Source organism: Panulirus ornatus, chromosome 35 (genome assembly GCF_036320965.1).
Source record: "Panulirus ornatus isolate Po-2019 chromosome 35, ASM3632096v1, whole genome shotgun sequence".
Taxonomy (NCBI): domain Eukaryota; kingdom Metazoa; phylum Arthropoda; class Malacostraca; order Decapoda; family Palinuridae; genus Panulirus; species Panulirus ornatus.
In genome coordinates, this window is record NC_092258.1 from 21,693,257 (window position 1) to 21,716,778 (window position 23,522).

At 42.4% G+C, this 23,522-nt stretch overlaps 1 protein-coding gene across 1 annotated transcript in view; it reads left to right on the top strand.

The window, feature by feature from the left end:
- The window catches only part of LOC139760211 (uncharacterized), a 543,167-nt gene that overhangs the window by 156,064 nt on the left and 363,581 nt on the right, over positions 1 to 23,522 (top strand). The window contains exon 4 of the mRNA XM_071683146.1: positions 17,292 to 17,465. Within this exon, the coding sequence (XP_071539247.1) occupies positions 17,292 to 17,465 (174 nt within the window). The remainder of the gene's footprint in view (positions 1 to 17,291; positions 17,466 to 23,522) is intronic.

The following is a 23,522-nucleotide window of genomic DNA, read 5'->3' on the forward strand; positions in this document are numbered from 1 at the left end:
ATAACAAGTAGTGGTGATGAGAGAAGGAGATAGAGTATGTATTTTGAAGGTTTGTTGAATGTGTTTGATGATAGAGTGGTAGATATAGGGTGTTTTGGTCGAGGTGGTGTGCAAAGTGAGAGGGTTAGGGAAAATGATTTGGTAAACAGAGAAGAGGTAGTAAAAGCTTTGCGGAAGATGAAAGCCGGCAAGGCAGCAGGTTTGGATGGTATTGCAGTGGAATTTATTAAAAAAGGGGGTGACTGTATTATTGACTGGTTGGTAAGGTTATTTAATGTATGTATGACTCATGGTGAGGTGCCTGAGGATTGGCGGAATGCGTGCATAGTGCCATTGTATAAAGGCAAAGGGGATAAGAGTGAGTGCTCAAATTGCAGAGGTATAAGTTTGTTGAGTATTCCTGGTAAATTATATGGGAGGGTATTGATTGAGAGGGTGAAGGCATGTACAGAGCATCAGATTGGGGAAGAGCAGTGTGGTTTCTTGGTCAATCTTTCCTCACTCATTCTCTCCATGTGCCCAAACCATTTCAAAACACCCTCTTCTGCTCTCTCAACCACGCTCTTTTTATTTCCCCACATCTCTCTTACCCTTACGTTACTTACTCGATCAAACCACCTCACACCACACATTGTCCTCAAACATCTCATTTCCAGCACATCCATCCTCCTGCGCACAACTCTATTCATAGCCCACGCCTTGCAACCATACAACATTGTTGGAACCACTAATCCTTCAAACATACCCATTTTTGCTTTCCCAGATAATGTTCTCGACTTCCACACATTCTTTAAGGCTCCCAGGATTTTCGCCCCCTCCCCCACCCTATTATCCACTTCCGCTTCCATGGTTCCATCCGCTGCCAGATCCACTCCCAGATATCTAAAACACTTTACTTCCTCCAGTTTTTCTCCATTCAAACTTACCTCCCAATTAACTTGACCCTCAACCCTACTGTACCTAATTACCTTGCTCTTATTCACATTTACTCTTAACTTTCTTCTTCCACACACTTTACCAAACTCAGTCACCAGCTTCTGCAGTTTCTCACATGAATCAGCCACCAGCGCTGTATCATCAGCGAACAACAACTGACTCACTTCCCAAGCTCTCTCATCCACAACAGACTTCATACTTGCCCCTCTTTCCAAACCTCTTGCATTCACCTCCCTAACAACCCCATCCATAAACAAATTAAACAACCATGGAGACATCACACACCCCTGCCGCAAACCTACATTCACTGAGAACCAATCACTTTCCTCTCTTCTTACACGTACACATGCCTTACATCCTTGATAAAAACTTTTCACTGCTTCTAACAACTTGCCTCCCACACCATATATTCTTAATACCTTCCACAGAGCATCTCTATCAACTCTATCATATGCCTTCTTTAGATCCATAAATGCTACATACAAATCCATTTGCTTTTCTAACTATTTCTCACATACATTCTTCAAAGCAAACACCTGATCCACACATCCTCTACCACTTCTGAAACCACACTGCTCTTCCCCAATCTGATGCTCTGTACATGCCTTCACCCTCTCAATCAATACCCTCCCATATAGTCTACCAGGAATACTCAACAAACTTATACCTCTGTAATTTGAGCACTCACTCTTATCCCCTTTGCCTTTGTACAATGGCACTATGCACGCATTCCGCCAATCCTCAGGCACCTCACCATGAGTCATACATACATTAAATATCCTTACCAACCAGTCAATAATACAGTCACCCCCTTTTTTAATAAATTCCACTGCAATACCATCCAAACCTGCTGCCTTGCCGGCTTTCATCTTCCGCAAAGCTTTTACTACCTCTTCTCTGTTTACCAAATCATTTTCCCCAACCCTCTCACTTTGCACACCACCTCGACCAAAACACCCTATATCTGCTACTCTATCATCAAACACATTCATCAAACCTTCATAATACTCACTCCATCTCCTTCTCACATCAACACTACTTGTTATCACCTCCCCGTTTGTGCCCTTCACTGAAGTTCCCATTTGCACCCTTGTCTTACGCACTTTATTTACCTCCTTCCAGAACATCTTTTTATTCTCCCTAAAATTTAATGATACTCTCTCACCCCAACTCTCATTTGCCCTCTTTTTCACCTCTTGAATCTTTCTCTTGACCTCCTGTCTCTTTCCTTTATACATCTCCCACTCAATTGCATTTTATCCCTGCAAAAATTGTCCAAATGCCTCTCTCTTCTCTTTCACTAATAATCTTACTTCTTCATCCCACCACTCTACACTTTCTAATCAACCCACCTCCCACTCTTCTCATGCCACAAGCATCTTTTGCGCAATCCAATACTGATTCCCTAAATACATCCCATTCCTCCCCCACTCCCCTTACTTCCATTGTTCTCACCTTTTTCTATTCTGTACTCAGTCTCTCCTGGTACTTCCTCACACAAGTCTCCTTCCCAAGCTCACTTACTCTCACCACCCTCTTCACCCCAACATTCACTCTTCTTTTCTGAAAACCCATACAAATCTTCACCTTAGCCTCCACAAGATAATGATCAGACATCCCTCCAGTTGCACCTCTCATCACATTAACATCCAAAAGTCTCTCTTTCACGCGCCTGTCAATTAACATGTAATCTAATAACGCTCTCTGGCCATCTCTCCTACTTACATACGTATACTTATGTATATCTCGCTTTTTAAACCAGGTATTCCCAATCACCAGTCCTTTTTCAGCATATAAATCTACAAGCTTCTCACCATTTCCATTTACAACACTGAACACCCCATGTATACCAATTATTCCCTCAACTGCCACATTACTCACCTTTGCATTCAAATCACCCATCACTATAACCCGGTCTCGTGCATCAAAACCACTAACACACTCATTCAGCTGCTCCCAAAACACTTGCCTCTCATGATCTTTCTTCTCATGCCCAGGTGCATATGCACCAATAATCACCCATCTCTCTCCATCAACTTTCAGTTTTACCCATATTAATCGAGAATTTACTTTCTTACATTCTATCACATACTCCCACAACTCCTGTTTCAGGAGTAGTGCTACTCCTTCCCTTGCTCTTGTCCTCTCACTAACCCCTGACTTTACTCCCCAGACATTCCCAAACCACTCTTCCCCTTTACCCTTGAGCTTCGTATCACTCAGAGCCAAAACATCCAGGTTCCTTTCCTCAAACATACTACCTATCTCTCCTTTTTTCACATCTTGGTTACATCCACACACATTTAGACACCCCAGTCTGAGCCTTCGAGGAGGATGAGCACTCCCCGCGTGACTCCTTCTTCTGTATATATATATATACGCCATTTCTCACGTTATTGAGGTAGCGTTAAGAACAGAGGACGGAACATTAAGAGTCAATATCCTCACTTGGCCACCCTTCTTTATTCATTCTTTTGGAAACTCAAAAACAGTAGGGTAGGATATATTTCGTATAATTGAAATTACTTTGCATTAGAAATGGCCTCAACTGGTCACTGAGAGTTGTCGCCAAGCATTTCATTCATGGACCTGCTACTAGGATAATGGTTGTCACACCTGTATGTAGACGCTGAAGGAAGAATGGAGGAAGAGAAGGAGGAGGAGACCAGAGATCTGGCAATGCGTCCCTCCAACTCGGAGGTACGTCATTCTTCGACGACGGTACGTCCTTCTATGTATGTATCTCACACTACCTGCATCAGACGAGTGAGAACTGCATCCAGCGTCTCTACTGATGCCATGTTGATATATTGCATTGCGTATGATATTTTGCATATTCTGAGCAATAAAATGATCAGCGGTCTCCATCCAAATGTTTCCAGCACCTGTAACACTTGACTGCCCCAAACCCAGGAAGACCAATTTTCCTGAGAAATCACATGAACGAATACAACTCATTGGAAAGTCAGTTTCCTGACGATTTCTAACCCGAACAAAAGTAAGAGACATGCCAGCGAGATAGACATAGTATTTTCCATTTAGCCTCTTCCTTATAGCCAGCTCTCTTGGTAGCACATCCACTACCCAAACATGTTCAGCATCAAGGTCTCTACTGCTACAAGCCTCAGCCATTGCTCTGAAATAGCCTCGTTAAGGGATGCAAGAGGAGACAATGGCCGAGGAGAACACTGTGACACCACTGTAAACTGGAATAGCCTCATTAAGGGATGCAAGAAGAGACATGACCTCCTGGCTTGGCTTGAACTGTGCTGTGTGGAAATAAAAAGAGCGTGGTTGAGAGAGCAGAAGAGGGTGTTTTGAAATGGGCACATGGAGAGAATGAGTGAGGAAAGATTGACCAAGAGGATATATGTGTCGGAGGTGGAGGGAACGAGGAGAAGTGGGAGACCAAATTGAAGGTGGAAAGATGGAGTGAAAAAGATTTTGTGTGATCGGGGCCTGAACATGCAGGAGGGTGAAAGGCGGGCAAGGAATAGAGTGAATTGGATCGATGTGGTATACCGGGGTTGACATGCTGTCAGTGGATTGAATCAGGGCATGTGAAGCGTCTGGGGTAAACCATGGAAAGTTGTGTGGGGCCTGGATGTGGAAAGGGAGCTGTGGTTTCGGGCATTATTGCGTGGCAGCTGGAGACTGAGTGTGAACGAATGGGGCCTTTGTTGTCTTTTCCTAGTGCTACCTCACACACATGAGGGGGGAGGGGGATGGTATTCCATGTGTGGCGAGGTGGCGTTGGGAATGAATAGGGGCAGACAGTGTGAATTGTGTGCATGGGTATATATCTATGTGTCTGTGTGTGTATATATATGTGTACATTGAGATGTATAGGTATGTATAATTGCGTGTGTGTGTGTACATTGTGTATGGGGGTGGGTTGGGCCATTTCTTTCGTCTGTTTCCTTGCGCTACCTCGCAAACGCGGGAGACAGTGACAAAGCAAAATAAATAAATAGATATAAACAATGATAATGATAATAATAAGGGAATTTTGGTTTCAGTGCATTATGCATAACAGCTAGAGACTGAGTGTGAACGAATGTGGCCTTTGTTGTCTTTTTCTAGTGCTACCTCGCGCACATGCGGGGGGAGGGTGTTGTCATTTCATGTGTAGCGGGGTGGCGATGGGAATGAATAAGGGCAGACAGTATGAATTATGTACGTGTGTATATATGTATATGTCTGTGTGTATATATATGTATACGTTGAGATGTATACGTATGTTTATGTGCATTTGTGGATGTGTATGTATATACATGTGTGTGTGGGTGGGTTGGGCCATTCTTTCGCCTGTTTCCTTGCATGACCTCGCTAACGCGGGAGACAGCAACAAAGTTTTCTAAATTGTTTCTTACATTTTTCATATGTATATATATGTATGTGTGTGTGTGTGTATATGTGCGTATGTATGTGTATGTGTGTGTATGTGTATATGTATATATATATATATGTATATTACATATATTACATATGTATATTACATATATACACACGTACATAATTCATACTGTCTGCCCTTATTCATTCCCATCGCCACCCCACTACACATGAAATGACAACACCCTCCCCCCGCATGTGCATGAGGTAGCACTAGAAATATTTTTCATATGTATATATATGTATGTGTGTGTGTGTGTATATGTGCGTATGTATGTGTATGTGTGTGTATGTGTATATGTATATATATATATATGTATATTATCCCTGGGGATAGGGGTGAAAGAATACTTCCCACGTATTCCTCGCGTGTCGTAGAAAGCGACTAGAGGGGACGGGAGCGGGGGGCCAGAAATCCTCCCCTCCTTGTATTAACTTTCTAAAATGGGAAACAGAAGAAGGAGTCACGCGGGGAGTGCTCATCCTCCTCGAAGGCTCAGACTGGGGTGCCTAAATGTGTGTGGATGTAACCAAGATGTGAAAAAAGGAGAGATAGGTAGTATGTTTGAGGAAAGGAACCTGGATGTTTTGGCTCTGAGTGATACGAAGCTCAAGGGTAAAGGAGAAGAGTGGTTTGGGAATGTCTGGGGAGTAAAGTCAGGGGTTAGTGAGAGGACAAGAGCAAGGGAAGGAGTAGCAATACTCCTGAAACAGGAGTTGTGGGAGTATGTGATAGAGTGTAAGAAAGTAAATTCTCGATTAATATGGGTAAAACTGAAAGTTGATGGAGAGAGATGGGTGATTATTGGTGCATATGCACCTGGGCATGAGAAGAAAGATCATGAGAGGCAAGTGTTTTGGGAGCAGCTGAATGAGTGTGTTAGTGGTTTTGATGCACGAGACCGGGTTATAGTGATGGGTGATTTGAATGCAAAGGTGAGTAATGTGGCAGTTGAGGGAATAATTGGTATACATGGGGTGTTCAGTGTTGTAAATGGAAATGGTGAAGAGCTTGTAGATTTATGTGCTGAAAAAGGACTGATGATTGGGAATACCTGGTTTAAAAAGCGAGATATACATAAGTATACTTATGTAAGTAGGAGAGATGGCCAGAGAGCGTTATTGGATTACGTGTTAATTGACAGGCATGCGAAAGAGAGACTTTTGGATGTTAATGTGCTGAGAGGTGCAACTGGAGGGATGTCTGATCATTATCTTGTGGAGGCTAAGGTGAAGATTTGTATGGGTTTTCAGAAAAGAAGAGTGAATGTTGGGGTGAAGAGGGTGGTGAGAGTAAGTGAGCTTGGGAAGGAGACCTGTGTGAGGAAGTACCAGGAGAGACTGAGTACAGAATGGAAACAGGTGATAACAATGGAAGTAAGGGGAGTGGGGGAGGAATGGGATGTATTTAGGGAATCAGTGATGGATTGCGCAAAAGATGCTTGTGGCATGAGAAGAGTGGGAGGTGGGTTGATTAGAAAGGGTAGTGAGTGGTGGGATGAAGAAGTAAGAGTATTAGTGAAAGAGAAGAGAGAGGCATTTGGACGATTTTTGCAGGGAAAAAATGCAATTGAGTGGGAGATGTATAAAAGAAAGAGACAGGAGGTCAAGAGAAAGGTGCAAGAGGTGAAAAAAAGGGCAAATGAGAGTTGGGGTGAGAGAGTATCATTAAATTTTAGGGAGAATAAAAAGATGTTCTGGAAGGAGGTAAATAAAGTGCGTAAGACAAGGGAGCAAATGGGAACTTCAGTGAAGGGCGCAAATGGGGAGGTGATAACAAGTAGTAGTGATGTGAGAAGGAGATGGAGTGAGTATTTTGAAGGTTTGTTGAATGTGTTTGATGATAGAGTGGCAGATATAGGGTGTTTTGGTCGAGGTGGTGTGCAAAGTGAGAGGGTTAGGGAAAATGATTTGGTAAACAGAGAAGAGGTAGTGAAAGCTTTGCGGATGATGAAAGCCGGCAAGGCAGCAGGTTTGGATGGTATTGCAGTGGAATTTATTAAAAAAGGGGGTGACTGTATTGTTGACTGGTTGGTAAGGTTATTTAATGTATGTATGACTCATGGTGAGGTGCCTGAGGATTGGCGGAATGCGTGCATAGTGCCATTGTACAAAGGCAGAGGGGATAAGAGTGAGTGCTCAAATTACAGAGGTATAAGTTTGTTGAATATTCCTGGTAAATTATATGGGAGGGTATTGATTGAGAGGGTGAAGGCATGTACAGAGCATCAGATTGGGGAAGAGCAGTGTGGTTTCAGAAGTGGTAGAGGATGTGTGGATCAGGTGTTTGCTTTGAAGAATGGATGTGAGAAATACTTAGAAAAGCAAATGGATTTGTATGTAGCATGTATGGATCTGGAGAAGGCATATGATAGAGTTGATAGAGATGCTCTGTGGAAGGTATTAAGAATATATGGTGTGGGAGGAAAGTTGTTAGAAGCAGTGAAAAGTTTTTATCGAGGATGTAAGGCATGTGTACGTGTAGGAAGAGAGGAAAGTGATTGGTTCTCAGTGAATGTAGGTTTGTGGCAGGGGTGTGTGATGTCTCCATGGTTGTTTAATTTGTTTATGGATGGGGTTGTTAGGGAGGCAAATGCAAGAGTTTTGGAAAGAGGGGCAAGTATGAAGTCTGTTGGGGATGAGAGAGCTTGGGAAGTGAGTCAGTTGTTGTTCGCTGATGATACAGCGCTGGTGGCTGATTCATGTGAGAAACTGCAGAAGCTGGTGACTGAGTTTGGTAAAGTGTGTGGAAGAAGAAAGTTAAGAGTAAATGTGAATAAGAGCAAGGTTATTAGGTACAGTAGGGTTGAGGGTCAAGTTAATTGGGAGGTGAGTTTGAATGGAGAAAAACTGGAGGAAGTGAAGTGTTTTAGATATCTAGGAGTGGATCTGGCAGCGGATGGAACCATGGAAGCGGAAGTGGATCATATGGTGGGGGAGGGGGCGAAAATTCTGGGGGCCTTGAAGAATGTGTGGAAGTCGAGAACATTATCTCGGAAAGCAAAAATGGGTATGTTTGAAGGAATAGTGGTTCCAACAATGTTGTATGGTTGCGAGGCGTGGGCTATGGATAGAGTTGTGCGCAGGAGGATGGATGTGCTGGAAATGAGATGTTTGGGGACAATGTGTGGTGTGAGGTGGTTTGATCGAGTGAGTAACGTAAGGGTAAGAGAGATGTGTGGAAATAAAAAGAGCGTGGTTGAGAGAGCAGAAGAGGGTGTTTTGAAGTGGTTTGGGCACATGGAGAGAATGAGTGAGGAAAGATTGACCAAGAGGATATATGTGTCGGAGATGGAGGGAACGAGGAGAAGAGGGAGCCCAAATTGGAGGTGGAAAGATGGAGTGAAAAAGATTTTGTGTGATCGGGGCCTGAACATACAGGAGGGTGAAAGGAGGGCAAGGAATAGAGTGAATTGGAGCGATGTGGTATACCGGGGTTGACGTGCTGTCAGTGGATTGAATCAAGGCATGTGAAGCGTCTGGGGTAAACCATGGAAAGCTGTGTAGGTATGTATATTTGCGTGTGTGGACGTATGTATATACATGTGTATGGGGGGGGGGCCATTTCTTTAGTCTGTTTCCTTGCGCTGCCTCGCAAACGTGGGAGACAGCGACAAAGTATAATAAAAAAAATAAAAAAAAAGATATTGATAATAACAATAATAATGATAACATATGTTATGGATATATGTAGTTGTGGGAGTGTGTGATAGTGTAAGAAAGAATATTCTAATTGATGTGGGTAAAACTGAAAGTGGATGGAGAGAGATGGGTGATTATTGGTGCTTATGCACCTGGTCATGAGAAGATCATGAGAGGCAAGTGTTTTGGGAGCAGCTTAGTGAGTGTGTCAGGAGCTGTGGTGCACAGGACTGGGTATTAGTGATGGGTGATTTACATGCGAAGGTGAGTAATGTCGCAGTTGAGGGTGTAATTGGTGTACATGGTGTATTCAGTGTGGTGAATAGCTTGTAGATTTGTGTGCTGAAAAAAGACTGTTGATTGGGGCAGCTGGAAGGATGTTTGATCACTATCTTTTGGAGGCGAAGGTGAAATTTTGTAGAGGTTTTCAAAAGAGAAGAGAAAATGTTGGAGAGAAGAAAGTCGTGGGAGTAAGTGAGCTTGGAAAGGAGACGTGTGAGGAAGTACCAGGGGAACAGTAACTGCCTTTGTCCATTGGTGTAGGACATACTATTTCAAATCACCAAATGCTTTCTCATTTCACCTGCCAAGTCACCTTCAATGCTGTCTCTGCATATTATTCCATATCACAGAGTGGGGAAGATGCATGTGGCATGAGAATGGTGGGAGGTGGGCAGATTAGAAAGGGTAGTGACTGATGGGATTGAGAAGTATAGTTGTTAGTAAAAAGAAAAGAGAGGCATTTGGACGATTCAAAGAAGGAGTGCAAATTACTTGGAGATGTATAAAAGAAAACGACAGGAGGTCGAGAGAAAGGTGCATGGGTTGAAAAAGAGGGCAAATGAGAGTTGGGGTGAGAGAGTATCATTAAAGTTTAGGGAAAATAAAAATGTTTTGGAAGGAGGTAAATAATGTGTGTAAGACAAGAGAACAAGTGGGAACATTGGTGAAGGAGGTAAGGGGGATAGTGATAACAGGTAGTGGTGAAGTGAGGAGATGGAGTATTTTAAAAGTTTGTTGAATGTATTTGATGATCGAGTGATGGATGTGGGATGTTTTGGTCAGGGTGGAGTGTGAAGAGAGAGGGTCAGAGAGAATGGTTTGGTTAAGGGAGAAGAGGTAGTGAAAGCTTTGCGGAAGATGACATATGGCAAGGCAGAGGGTTTAGATGGTATTGCAGTAGAATTTGATAAGAAAGGGAGAGACTGTGTTCTTGATTGGTTGGTAAGGATATTCAATGTATGTATAGATCAGGGTGAAGTGGCTGAGGATTGGTGGAATGCATGCATAGTGCCATTGTACGAAGGCAAAGAGGAAAAAGGTGAGTGTTCAAACTACAAAGGCATAAGTTTGTTGAGTATCCGTGGGAAATTGTTTGGGAGGGTATTGATTGAGAGGGTGGAGGCATGTACAGAACATCAGATTGGGGAGGAGCATTGTGGTTTCAGAAGTGGTAAAGGATGTGTTGATCAGGTGTTTGCTTTGAAGAATGTGTATGAGAAATACTTTGGAAAACAGGTGGATTTGTATGGAGCATTTATGGATCTGGAGAAAGCATATGGTAGGGTTGATAGAGATGCCTTGTGGAAGGTCTCAAGAGTATATGGTGTGGGAGATAAGGAAGAGGATATGGTGTAGTAGCTAAGCTGCTGGAAGCAGTGAAATTTTTTTTTATTAAGAATGTAAGGTATGTGTATGAGTGGGAGAAAAATTGGAGGAAGTGAAGTGTTTTAGATATCTGGGAGTGAACTTAGCAGCAAATGCAGCCTTGGAAGAGAAAGTGAGTCACAGTGCAGGTTTGGAAGCGAAGGTTCTGGGAGCAGTGAAGAATGTGTCGAAAAGTCTGGATGTGGATAGAGAGCTGTGGTGTCGGTGCATTGCACATAACAGCTAGAGATTGAGTGTGAACAAATGTGGCCTTTTTTGTTTGTTTTCCTGGCACTACCTCGCTGAAGCAGGGGGTGGTGATGCTGTGTCATGTGGATCATGGTAGCATCAGGAATTGATGATGGCAAGCAAGTATGAATATGTAGATGCATGTGTATGTATGTGTATGTGGGCAGATTAGAAAGGGTAGTGAGTGGTGGGATGAAGTAAGATTATTAGTGAAAGAGAAGAGAGAGGCATTTGGACGATTTTTGCAGGGAAATAATGCAAATGACTGGGAGATGTATAAAAGAAAGAGGCAGGAGGTCAAGAGAAAGGTGCAAGAGGTGAAAAGAGGGCAAATGAGAGTTGGGGTGAGAGAGTGTCATTAAATTTTAGGGAGAATTAAAAGAAGTTTTGAAAGGAGGTAAATAAAGTGTGTAAGACAAGGGAACAAATGGGAACATCAGTGAAGGGGGCTAATGGGTAGGTGATAACAAGTAGTGGTCATGTGAGAAGGAGATGGAGTGAGTATTTTGAAAGTCTGTTGAATGTGTTTGATGATAGAGTGGCAGATATAGGGTGTTTTGGTCGAGGTGGTGTGCAAAGTGAAAAGGTTAGGGAGAATGATTTGGTAAACAGAGAAGAGGAAGGTGAAAGCAAGCAAGGCAGTGGGTTTGGATGGCATTGCAGTGGAATCTATTAAAAAAGGGGGTGACTGTATTGTTGACTGGTTGGTAAGGTTGTTTAATGTATGTTTGACTCATGGTGAGGTGCATGAGGATTGGTGGAATGCATGCATAGTGCCATTGTACAAAGGCAAAGGAGATAAAAGTGAGTGCTCAAATTTCAGAGGTATAAGTTTGTTGAGTATTCCTGATAAATTATATGGGAGGGTATTGATTGAGAGGGTGAAGGCATGTACAGAGCATCAGATTGGGGAAGAGCAATGTGGTTTCAGAAGTGGTAGAGGATGTGAGGATCAGGTGTTTGCTTTGAAGAATGTATGTGAGAAATATTTAGAAAAGCAATTGGATTTGTACGTAGCATTTATGGGTCTGAGAAGATCCATAAATGATAGAGTTGATAGAGATACTCTGTGGAAGGTATTAAAAATATATGGTGTGGGAGGCAAGTTGTTAGAAGCAGTGAAAAGTTTTTATCAAGGATGTAAGGCATGTGTAAGTGTAAGACGAGAGGAAAGTAATTGGTTCTCAGTGAATGTTGGTTTGCGGTAGGGGTGCGTGATGTCTCCATTGTTGTTTAATTTGTTTATGGATGGTGTTGGTAGGGAGGTGAATGCAAGAGTTTTGGAAAGGGGCAACTATGCAGTCTGTCGTGGATGAGAGAGTTTGGGAAGTGAGTCAGTTGTTGTTCTCTGATGATACAGCGCTGGTGGCTGATTCATGTGAGAAACTGCAGAAGCTGGTGACTGAGTTTGGTAAAGTGTGTGAAAGAAGAAAGCTGAGAGTAAATGTGAATAAGAGCCAGGTTATTAGGTACAGTAGGGTTGAGGGACAAGTCAGTTGAGAGGTCACTTTGAATGGAGACAAACTGGAGGAAGTGAAGTGTTTTAGATATCTGGGAGTGGATTTGGCAGCAGATGGAACCACGGAAGTGGAAGTGAATCATAGGGTGGGGGAGTGGGCGAAAGTTCTTGGAGCGTTGAAAAATGTGTGGAAGTTGAGAAAGTTATCTTGGAAAGCAAAAATGGGTATGTTTGAAGGAATAGTGGTTCCAACAATGATATATGTTTGTGAGGAATGAGCTATAGATAGAGTTGTGCGGAGGAGGGTGGATGTGCTGGAACTGAGATGTTTGAGGACAGTATGTGGTGTGAGGTGGTTTGATCGAGTAAGTAATGAAAGGGTAAGAGAGATGTGTGGCAATAAAAAGAGTGTGGTTGAGAGAGCAGAAGAGGGTATATTGAAATGGTTGGTCACATAGAGAGAATGAGTAAGGAAAGATTGACAGAGAGGATATATGTCATAGGTGGCCAAATTGGAGGTGGAAGGATGGAGTGAAAAAAGATTTTGAGTGATTGGGGCCTGAACGTGCAGGAGGGTGAAAGGTGTGCAAAGAATAGAGTGAATTGGAATGATGTGGTGTACTGGGGTTGATGTGCTGTCAATGGATTGAACCAGGGCATGTGAAGCATCTGGGGTAAACCATAGAAAGTTTTGTGGGGCCTGGATTTGGAAAGGGAGCTGTGGTTTCGGTGTATTATACATGACAGCTAGAGACTGAGTGTGAACGAATGTGGCCTCCGTTGTCTTTTCCTAGCGCTACCTCGCGCATATGTGGGGGAAGGGGGCTGTCATTTCATGTGTGGTGGGGTGGCGACGGGAATGAATAAGGGCAGACAGTGTGAATTATGTACATGTATATATGTATATATCCCTGGGGATAGGGGAGAAAGAATACTTCCCACGTATTCCCTGCATGTCATAGAAGGCGACTAAAAGGGGAGGGAGCGGATGGCTGGAAATCCTCCCCTCTCGCTTTTTTTTAAATTTTCCAAAAGAGGAACAGAGAAGGGGGCCAGGTGAGGATATTCCCTCAAAGGCCCAGTCCTCTGTTCTCAACGCTACCTCGCTAATGCGGGAAATGGCGAATAGTATGAAAGAAAGAAAATATATGTATATGTCTGTGTCTGTATATATATGTATACGTTGAGATGTATAGGTATGTATATGTGCGTGTGTGGACGTGTATGCATATACATGTGTGTGTGGGTGGGTTGGGCCATTCTTTCGTCTGTTTCCTTGCACTACCTCGCTAATGTGTGAGACAGCGACAAAGTATAATATGTGAAATAAATAAATGAATGGTTGTATGTATGTGTATGTGTATGTTTTGTATGTATAGGTGTATATGTTGATATGTATATGTGTCTTTATGTATATATTTGTGTATATTTGTGGATAGGCTGTTCCTCGTTTGTTTCCTAGCGATACCTCGCTGATGTTGGAAATGGCAGTCAAGTATAGTAGATATGAATGAACATGGATGGAGTGATATAGTAGATATGAGTGAACATGGATGGAGTGCTATAGTAGACATGAATGAACATGGATGGAGTGATACAAGATATGAAAGCAAAACTAGGGAAAAGGGGTGCAGAGATGGAGTGTGGTGGTGAGATGCAATGGATAGTGGCAAGTGTGTTTGTGCATTATAATGTTTCGTTTGCAGAGTGAAGAGGAGTTGCAGAACGTTGTAAATGTGTTTTAGGATGTGTGTAAGTTTAGATAACTGAAGGCAAATGCAATTAAAAGTAAAGTCATGGTGTTTGAAAAGAAAAAGTGAAGTATAGATTTTGTAAAACCATGTAGAGTTCAAGAAGAAAGTGTACTGAATTGTTTTGGAAATGGGGAGAGAAAGACAGGAAGAACTGAGAGAATTTAGATATTTAGAGCTGTCGTGGGTAAGTGTTGCAATATGGAAGGAGAGATAAGGGAGAGAGCAGTTCATTGTAGAAGAGCCATTGGGTCCCTTAATAGAATAATGAAGGGTGGAGGTTTAAGAATGGAAGTGAAAATAGGATTAATGGACAGCCTGGTCCTCCCAACCCTGACCTATGCAGGTGAACATGGACATGGAATGAGTCACAGAGGTCAAGAATCCAGGCTGTGAAAGTGAGCTATTTGAGAAGGGCATGTGGTGTGACTAGATGAAATGAAGAAAGAAATAAAGGTGTGTATGAGAGATGTGGTATGGATGGGAGTGGAAAGTGAATGAATTGATAAGTGGTAGAATGGGTGAAACATAATACTTTGAGATGGTTTGGGCTTGTGGAAAGAATGCAAGATTGGGAATTTACAAGGAGAATGTATGATAGTACAATGAAAGGGGTTGGTGTGAGAGGAAGACCAGGAGGGCATCTAAGAACAGGGATGTGGAAACTCTTTTGCCATGGCCACCCCTTGATGGGACAGGCATCAGAGATATAGATAGACATGGAGCAGTAAGAACCAGTTGCTTGAGCATGTCATGAGATGCGTGGAACAGTGAGGGGTTAAGGAGTTCAGTAATTTTGTTATTTCATCTTTTTTTTTTTTTTTTTTTTTTTTTTTTTTTTTTTTTTTTTTTTGTCGCTGTCTCCCGCGTTTGCGAGGTAGCGCAAGGAAACAGACTAAAGAAATGGCCCAACCCCCCCCCCCCCCATACACATGTACATACACACATCCACACACGCAAATATACATACCTACACAGCTTTCCATGGTTTACCCCAGACGCTTCACATGCCTTGATTCAATCCACTGACAGCACGTCAACCTCTGTATACCACATCGCTCCAATTCACTCTATTCCTTGCCCTCCTTTCACCCTCCTGCATGTTCAGGCCCCGATCACACAAAATCTTTTTCACTCCATCTTTCCACCTCCAATTTGGTCTCCCTCTTCTCCTCGTTCCCTCCACCTCCGACACATATATCCTCTTGGTCAATCTTTCCTCACTCATTCTCTCCATGTGCCCAAACCATTTCAAAACACCCTCTTCTGCTCTCTCAACCACGCTCTTTTTATTTCCACACATCTCTCTTACCCTTACGTTACTTACTCGATCAAACCACCTCACACCACACATTGTCCTCAAACATCTCATTTCCAGCACATCCATCCTCCTGCGCACAACTCTATCCATAGCCCACGCCTCGCAACCATACAACATTGTTGGAACCACTATTCCTTCAAACATACCCATTTTTGCTTTCCGAGATAATGTTCTCGACTTCCACACATTTTTCAAGGCTCCCAAAATTTTCGCCCCCTCCCCCACCCTATGATCCACTTCCGCTTCCATGGTTCCATCCGCTGACAGATCCACTCCCAGATATCTAAAACACTTCACTTCCTCCAGTTTTTCTCCATTCAAACTCACCTCCCAATTGACTTGACCCTCAACCCTACTGTACCTAATAACCTTGCTCTTATTCACATTTACTCTTAACTTTCTTCTTCCACACACTTTACAAAACTCAGTCACCAGCTTCTGCAGTTTCTCACATGAATCAACCACCAGCGCTGTATCATCAGCGAACAACAACTGACTCACTTCCCAAGCTCTCTCATCCCCAACAGACTTCATACTTGCCCCTCTTTCCAGGACTCTTGCATTTACCTCCCTAACAACCCCATCCATAAACAAATTAAACAACCATGGAGACATCACACACCCATGCCGCAAACCTACATTCACTGAGAACCAATCACTTTCCTCTCTTCCTACACGTACACATGCCTTACATCCTCGATAAAAACTTTTCACTGCTTCTAACAACTTGCCTCCCACACCATATATTCTTAATACCTTCCACAGAGCATCTCTATCAACTCTATCATATGCCTTCTCCAGATCCATAAATGCTACATACAAATCCATTTGCTTTTCTAAGTATTTCTCACATACATTCTTCCCCAATCTGATGCTCTGTACATGCCTTCACCCTCTCAATCAATACCCTCCCATATAATTTACCAGGAGTACTCAACAAACTTATACCTCTGAAATTTGAGCACTCACTCTTATCCCCTTTGCCTTTGTACAATGGCACTATGCACGCATTCCGCCAATCCTCAGGCACCTCACCATGAGTCATACATACATTAAATAACCTTACCAACCAGTCAACAATACAGTCACCCCCTTTTTTAATAAATTCATCTATTTGTAATTATTCCAGGAGCTTCTGCAGCTCTAAGGTTTTACTGCTTCTAGTAGCAGTAAATGATTGAATTATTTGGAATGAGAAGTTCTGTGATGAGACTGTAGTCCTGGTATTATAAATGCCAAATGTGACTTTTTACTCAGTGTAATGTAATGCAAGTGAATTGGCAACATCAGTAATTCCTTTACATATTTAGTTACAAGGTAGCTACACATTGACAGCTATACTGAGGTGACTTAGTCCTCTGTAGGTGTTTCATTCACTTTAACTTTAACTTTTTTTTCTTCAGGGGAACAGTAACTGCCTTTGTCCATTGGTGTAATACATACTCTTTCAAATCACCAAATGCTTTCTCTGTGTTTTTTCACCTACCAAGTCACCTTCAATGCTGTCTCTGCATATCATTCCATATCACCAGGGTATGTTTTTCATATCATTTCAGCTACCATGTGACCTTCATTGCTGTATCATCCACCACTACATCCTCAGCTTCCAAATTTCCATTGATTCAGTTTCCACAAAAGATAAACTGTTTATACTCATATTAATGAGTCTATGATAAATTGTCTCACTCTATAAGTCAGATTCTTTTATGCTAGAAGTGAGCACAGATGTAAAGAGTAATGCCTAATTTTTCCTTACAGGAACTGTATGTTACAAATGCTAATTTGGATTAAACACAGAGGTGAGTTGTATGTAAATTTCTCCATGAGTCAGAATTTTTTATGCTAGAACTGAGCACAGATGTAAAGAGCAATGCCTAATTTTTCCTTACAGGAACTGTATGTTACAAATGCTAATTTGGATGAGACACAGAGGCGAGTTGTACGTAAATTTCTTCTTGAAGCACGACTTAATGGAATTGAACTTCCTCCTGATAAAGCTAATTCATTCACCACAACACTCATGAAATTGGAGACTCAAAAATCTGAATTTAAGAAGAAAGTTATAGTAAGTATAATGTAACTCATATTTTATAGATGCACACACAGATTCATTCTCTTTTCAGGCATTTCATTAGGCTTTATTATGATTGAAATATGTGATGAAATTTGTAATTTCTGTTTGCATTGCTCACTCAAAGCAAGTGCTTTGATGTAATTTTTTGTGAGCTAGGCAAGGTGCCACCATCATTGCAGTGTGTTGTCCAACTTCATCAGGTCAGTAATTTTTATGGTTTAGAAACACATAAGGTGTACTGAAATTTTAGTTTTTTGGATAATCTGATAGCCCTGCTGCCCATGGGAAACACTGCCCTGGAGTTGCCTTCTACCAGTGGTCTGTCAAGGGGAAGGCACTAAAGGCTAAGAAGCAGCACTTGAGTCCACCAGTTATGTCATGGAGTTAAAGGAATGAGCAAATGAGGGTGATAACTGTGAATGTTAATGTGATGACCAGTGAAAGTAAAAGGAAGGAGCTTGTGGAGAAATTTAAAAGTTATAGTTTTGATCCTCGATAAAAACTTTTCACTGCTTCTAACAGCTTCCCTCCCACACCATATATTCTTAATACCTTCCACAGAGCATCTCTATCAACTCTATCATATGCTTTCTCCAGATCCATAAATGCTACATACAAATCCATTTGCTTTTCTAAGTATTTCTCACATACATTCTTCAAAGCAAACACCTGCTCCACACATCCTCTACCACTTCTGAAACCACACTGCTCTTCCCCAATATGATGCTCTGTACATGCCTTCACCCTCTCAATCAATACCCTCCCATATAATTTACCAGGAATACTCAACAAACTTATACCTTTGTAATTTGAGCACTCACTCTTATCCCCTTTGCCTTTGTACAATGGCACTATGCACACATTCCACCAATCCTCAGGCACCTCACCATGAGTCATACATACATTGAATAACCTTACCAACCAGTCAACAATACAGTCACCCCCTTTTTTAATAGATTCCACTGCAATACCATCCAAACCTGCTGCCTTGTTTGCTTTCATGTGTACGTGTAGGAAGAGAGGAAAGTGATTGGTTCTCAGTGAATGTAGGTTTGCGGCAGGGGTGTGTGATGTCTCCATGGTTGTTTAATTTGTTTATGGATGGGGTTGTTTGGGAGGTAAATGCAAGAGTTTTGGAAAGAGGGGCAAGTATGAAGTCTGTTGTGGATGAGAGAGCTTGGGAAGTGAGTCACTTGTTGTTCGCTGATGATACAGCGATGGTGGCTGATTCATGTGAGAAACTGCAGAAGCTGGTGACTGAGTTTGGTAAAGTGTGTGAAAGAAGAAAGTTAAGAGTAAATGTGAATAAGAGCAAGGTTATTAGGTACAGTAGGGTTGAGGGTCAAGTCAATTGGGAGGTGAGTTTGAATGGAGAAAAACTGGAGGAAGCAAAGTGTCTTAGATATCTGGGAGTGGATCTGGCAGCGGATGGAACCATGGAAGCGGAAGTGAATCATAGGGTGGGGGAGGGGGCGAAAATCCTGGGAGCCTTGAAGAATGTGTGGAAGTCGAGAACATTATCTCGGAAAGCAAAAATGGGTATATACGTTTGAAGGAATAGTGGTTCCAACAATGTTGTATGGTTGCGAGGCGTGGGCTATGGATAGAGTTGTGTGCAGGAAGGTGGATGTGCTGGAAATGAGATGTTTGAGGACAATGTGTGGAGTGAGGTGGTTTGATTGAGTAAGTAATGTAAGGGTAAGAGAGATGTGTGGAAATAAAAAGAGCGTGGTTGAGAGAGCAGAAGAGGGTGTTTTGAAATGGTTTGGGCACATGGAGAGAATGAGTGAGGAAAGATTGACCAAGAGGATATATGTGTCGGAGGTGGAGGGAACGAGGAGAAGTGGGAGACCAAATTGGAGGTGGAAAGATGGAGTGAAAAAGATTTTGTGTGATTGGGGCCTGACCATGCAGGAGGGTGAAAGGAGGGCAAGGAATAGAGTGAATTGGATCGATGTGGTATACTGGGGTTGACGTGCTGTCAGTGGATTGAATCAGGGCATGTGAAGCGTCTGGGGTAAACCATGGAAAGTTGTGTGGGGCCTGGATGTGGAAAGGGAGCTGTGGTTTTGGGCATTATTGCATGACAGCTAGAGACAGAGTGTGAACGAATGGGGCCTTTGTTGTCTTTTCGTAGTGCTACCTCGCACACATGAGGGGGGAGGGGGATGGTATTCCATGTGTGGCGAGGTGGCGATGGGAATGAATAAAGGCAGACAGTGTGAATTGTGTGCATGGGTATATATGTGTGTGTCTGTGTGTGTGTATATATGTGTACATTGGGATGTATAGGTATGTATATTTGCGTGTGTGGATGTGTATATATATACATTGTGTATGGGGGTGGGTTGGGCCATTTCTTTCGTCTGTTTCCTTGCGCTACCTCGCAAACGCGGGAGACAAAGCAAAATAAATATAAATAGATAGATAGTTTTGATGTGCTGGTGATTGGGGACACGTAGGGTGAATGGAGTGAAAATAGAAATGAATGCAAGTTGTGGAAGGACACAGGTGTGTTATGGATGGGAATGAATGAAAATTATCAAGGAAGAGGGAAAGAAGGATGTACAATTGTGGTGTCTGCTAGAGTATGGGCAAGTGTTACAAAGCATGGGTGGAATGGATCAAGATAAATGAGTGAATGAAATTATTAGCACTCTGATGTATACATGTGTATGTATGTGTGCCAGTGAATATGAACATTGTGCAAGGTAAAGATGAAATGAAGGTTTTTATGGAAAAATTTGAATGACTATAAATGAGTTTGAGAAAGTAGGTTGTAATGGGTGGTGTGAGTGCAAAGGTTGGATGTGATGAAATTGGGGAAATAGTTGGTAAATTGGGAGTGCAAGGAGTTAATGGGATGGAAGTTATCTGTGTACTTGTGCTGAAAGGGTTTTATTCCTTGCAAACACCTTTTTTTTTTTAGCACAGGATGACATGTATATAAATACACTTGAGAAATAATAGAAGAGAAGAATAAAGGATTTCATTGAATCTGTGGCAGTGGATGAACCGTTTTGCAGTTCTTCTAGAGGTGACGATCAGGGAGAAGTGGAGGTGTGGGCTAAGGAAGAATGGAGAGGTAAAAGTATTGGCAAGAGAGAAGATTAATAAGAATGCAAGGAGTATGAAAGGAAGGTGACAAAAAGTTTAGATGAAAGTTTTAACAGGCCACCGGCAAAGGGCACCTCTAGTGCAGTGTTTCTAGAGGGCTTACCTGATAAATCTGGCAATGGAGAACTGCACTGCAAAACAAGAAACAGGCCATAGCAGAGAGCTGGGCTCACATGCAGGGTGGCCAAGCAGATGACTCTGTTATGCTCCCCCATCTGTCCATGGGCACCTGTCTGTGTGCCGGACATCGCTTTGAAGGTATGGGACAGGTTGGGCATGGTAGTGGAGGTAAAGCCACATAGACAATAGCCAGTGAAGCTGGACGTAATTGGCCACCTATCTTTGTGAAACCAACGTCACCTACACCCCTGGGTTTTGCCGATCCCTACAACACCCATGGGTCATGGGGAATACCCCACCAGCAGTGCTTTCACCCCAACTTATGGAAACACCCAGCCTCAGATGGCAATGCCTTCTGTGTGAGACTTCATCCTGCACACTTGCAGGATTATGTTTGTGGTGGCTCCTGTGAAGAGTGGTTTTCTTGTTTTTAGTTTTGTTTTTGTTTTTGTCGTAACAAAATATCACATGTAGCTACCAAAATCTCTCGAAGGTTGTAGGGTTTAGTGTTTGGTACATAGTTGGGCAGCAGGCATCCAGCAGTGTGGGAATGCTCGCCAGGCAGTTAGTTAGAGGCAGGAGTCAAATTGAGATAAAAGTGATGCCACCCCTCTCCTGTGAAAATATGCTTCTCTATAATAGAGTGAGGACAGACTACCTGCTTTTGTTGCACCCCTTACAATCACTTTATGCCATTTTGCATTGTAAGGATTCCAAAATTATTTTATATATAAAGTCACAGTTTTGAAATATCGGAAACACACTGTAAACATACAGGCTGCACAATTGCTTCAGGCAGACTGAAATGTAAACAAAGCGAGCGTATTCCACACTACCAAAAACAAGTGCGACATGAAATGTACCTGGTGCGTCATTTACAATTTATGCATTTTTTTTCATTGATTAGTTTTCTGTATTATTATTTCTCCATTAAATCCAATATTTAGGTCCATTCAATTGAGGATTTACTATATATATACATTTTTTTTTTTTTTTTTGCTGTCTCCCGCATTTGCGAGGTAGCGCAAGGAAACAGACAAAAGAAATGGCCCCCCCCCCTACACATGTATATACATACGTCCATACACGCAAATATACATACCTACACAGCTTTCCATGGTTTACCCCAGACGCTTCACATGCCTTGATTCAATCCACTGACAGCACGTCAACCCCGGTATACCACATTGCTCCAATTCACTCTATTCCTTGCCCTCCTTTCACCCTCCTGCATGTTCAGGCCCCGATCACACAAAATCTTTTTCACTCCATCTTTCCACCTCCAATTTGGTCTCCCTCTTCTCCTCGTTCCCTCCACCTCCGACACATATATCCTCTTGGTCAATCTTTCCTCACTCATTCTCTCCATGTGCCCAAACCACTTCAAAACACCCTCTTCTGCTCTCTCAACCACGCTCTTTTTATTTCCACACATCTCTCTTACCCTTACGTTACTCACTCGATCAAACCACCTCACACCACACATTGTCCTCAAACATCTCATTTCCAGCACATCCATCCTCCTGCGCACAACTCTATCCATAGCCCACGCCTCGCAACCATACAACATTGTTGGAACCACTATTCCTTCAAACACCCATTTTTGCTTTCCGAGATAATGTTCTCGACTTCCACACATTCTTCAAGGCCCCCAGAATTTTCGCCCCCTCCCCCACCCTATGATCCACTTCCGCTTCCATGGTTCCATCCATTGCCAGATCCACTCCCAGATATCTAAAACACTTCACTTCCTCCAGTTTTTCTCCATTCAAACTCACCTCCCAATTGACTTGACCCTCAACCCTACTGTACCTAATAACCTTGCTCTTATTCACATTTACTCTTAACTTTCTTCTTCCACACACTTTACCAAACTCAGTCACCAGCTTCTGCAGTTTCTCACATGAATCAGCCACCAGCGCTGTATCATCAGCGAACAACAACTGACTCACTTCCCAAGCTCTCTCATCCCCAACAGACTTCATACTTGCCCCTCTTTCCAAAACTCTTGCATTTACCTCCCTAACAACCCCATCCATAAACAAATTAAACAACCATGGAGACATCACACACCCCTGCCGCAAACCTACATTCACTGAGAACCAATCACTTTCCTCTCTTCCTACACGTACACATGCCTTACATCCACGATAAAAACTTTTCACTGCTTCTAACAACTTTCCTCCCACACCATATATTCTTAATACCTTCCACAGAGCATCTCTATCAACTCTATCATATGCCTTCTCCAGATCCATAAATGCTACATACAAATCCATTTGCTTTTCTAAGTATTTCTCACATCCATTCTTCAAAGCAAACACCTGATCCACACATCCTCTACCACTTCTGAAACCACACTGCTCTTCCCCAATCTGATGCTCTGTACATGCCTTCACCCTCTCAATCAATACCCTCCCATATAATTTACCAGGAATACTCAACAAACTTATATCTCTGTAATTTGAGCACTCACTCTTATCCCCTTTGCCTTTGTACAATGGCACTATGCACGAATTCCGCCAATCCACAGGCACCTCACCATGAGTCATACATACATTAAATAACCTTACCAACCATATATATATATATGTATATATATATATATATATATATATATATATATATATATATATATATATATATATATATATATATTATTTTTTATTTTATTATACTTTGTAGCTGTCTCCCGCGTTTGCGAGGTAGCGCAAGGAAACAGACGAAAGAAATGGCCCACCCCCCCCCATACACATGTATATACATACGTCCACTACACGCAAATATACATACCTACACAGCTTTCCATGG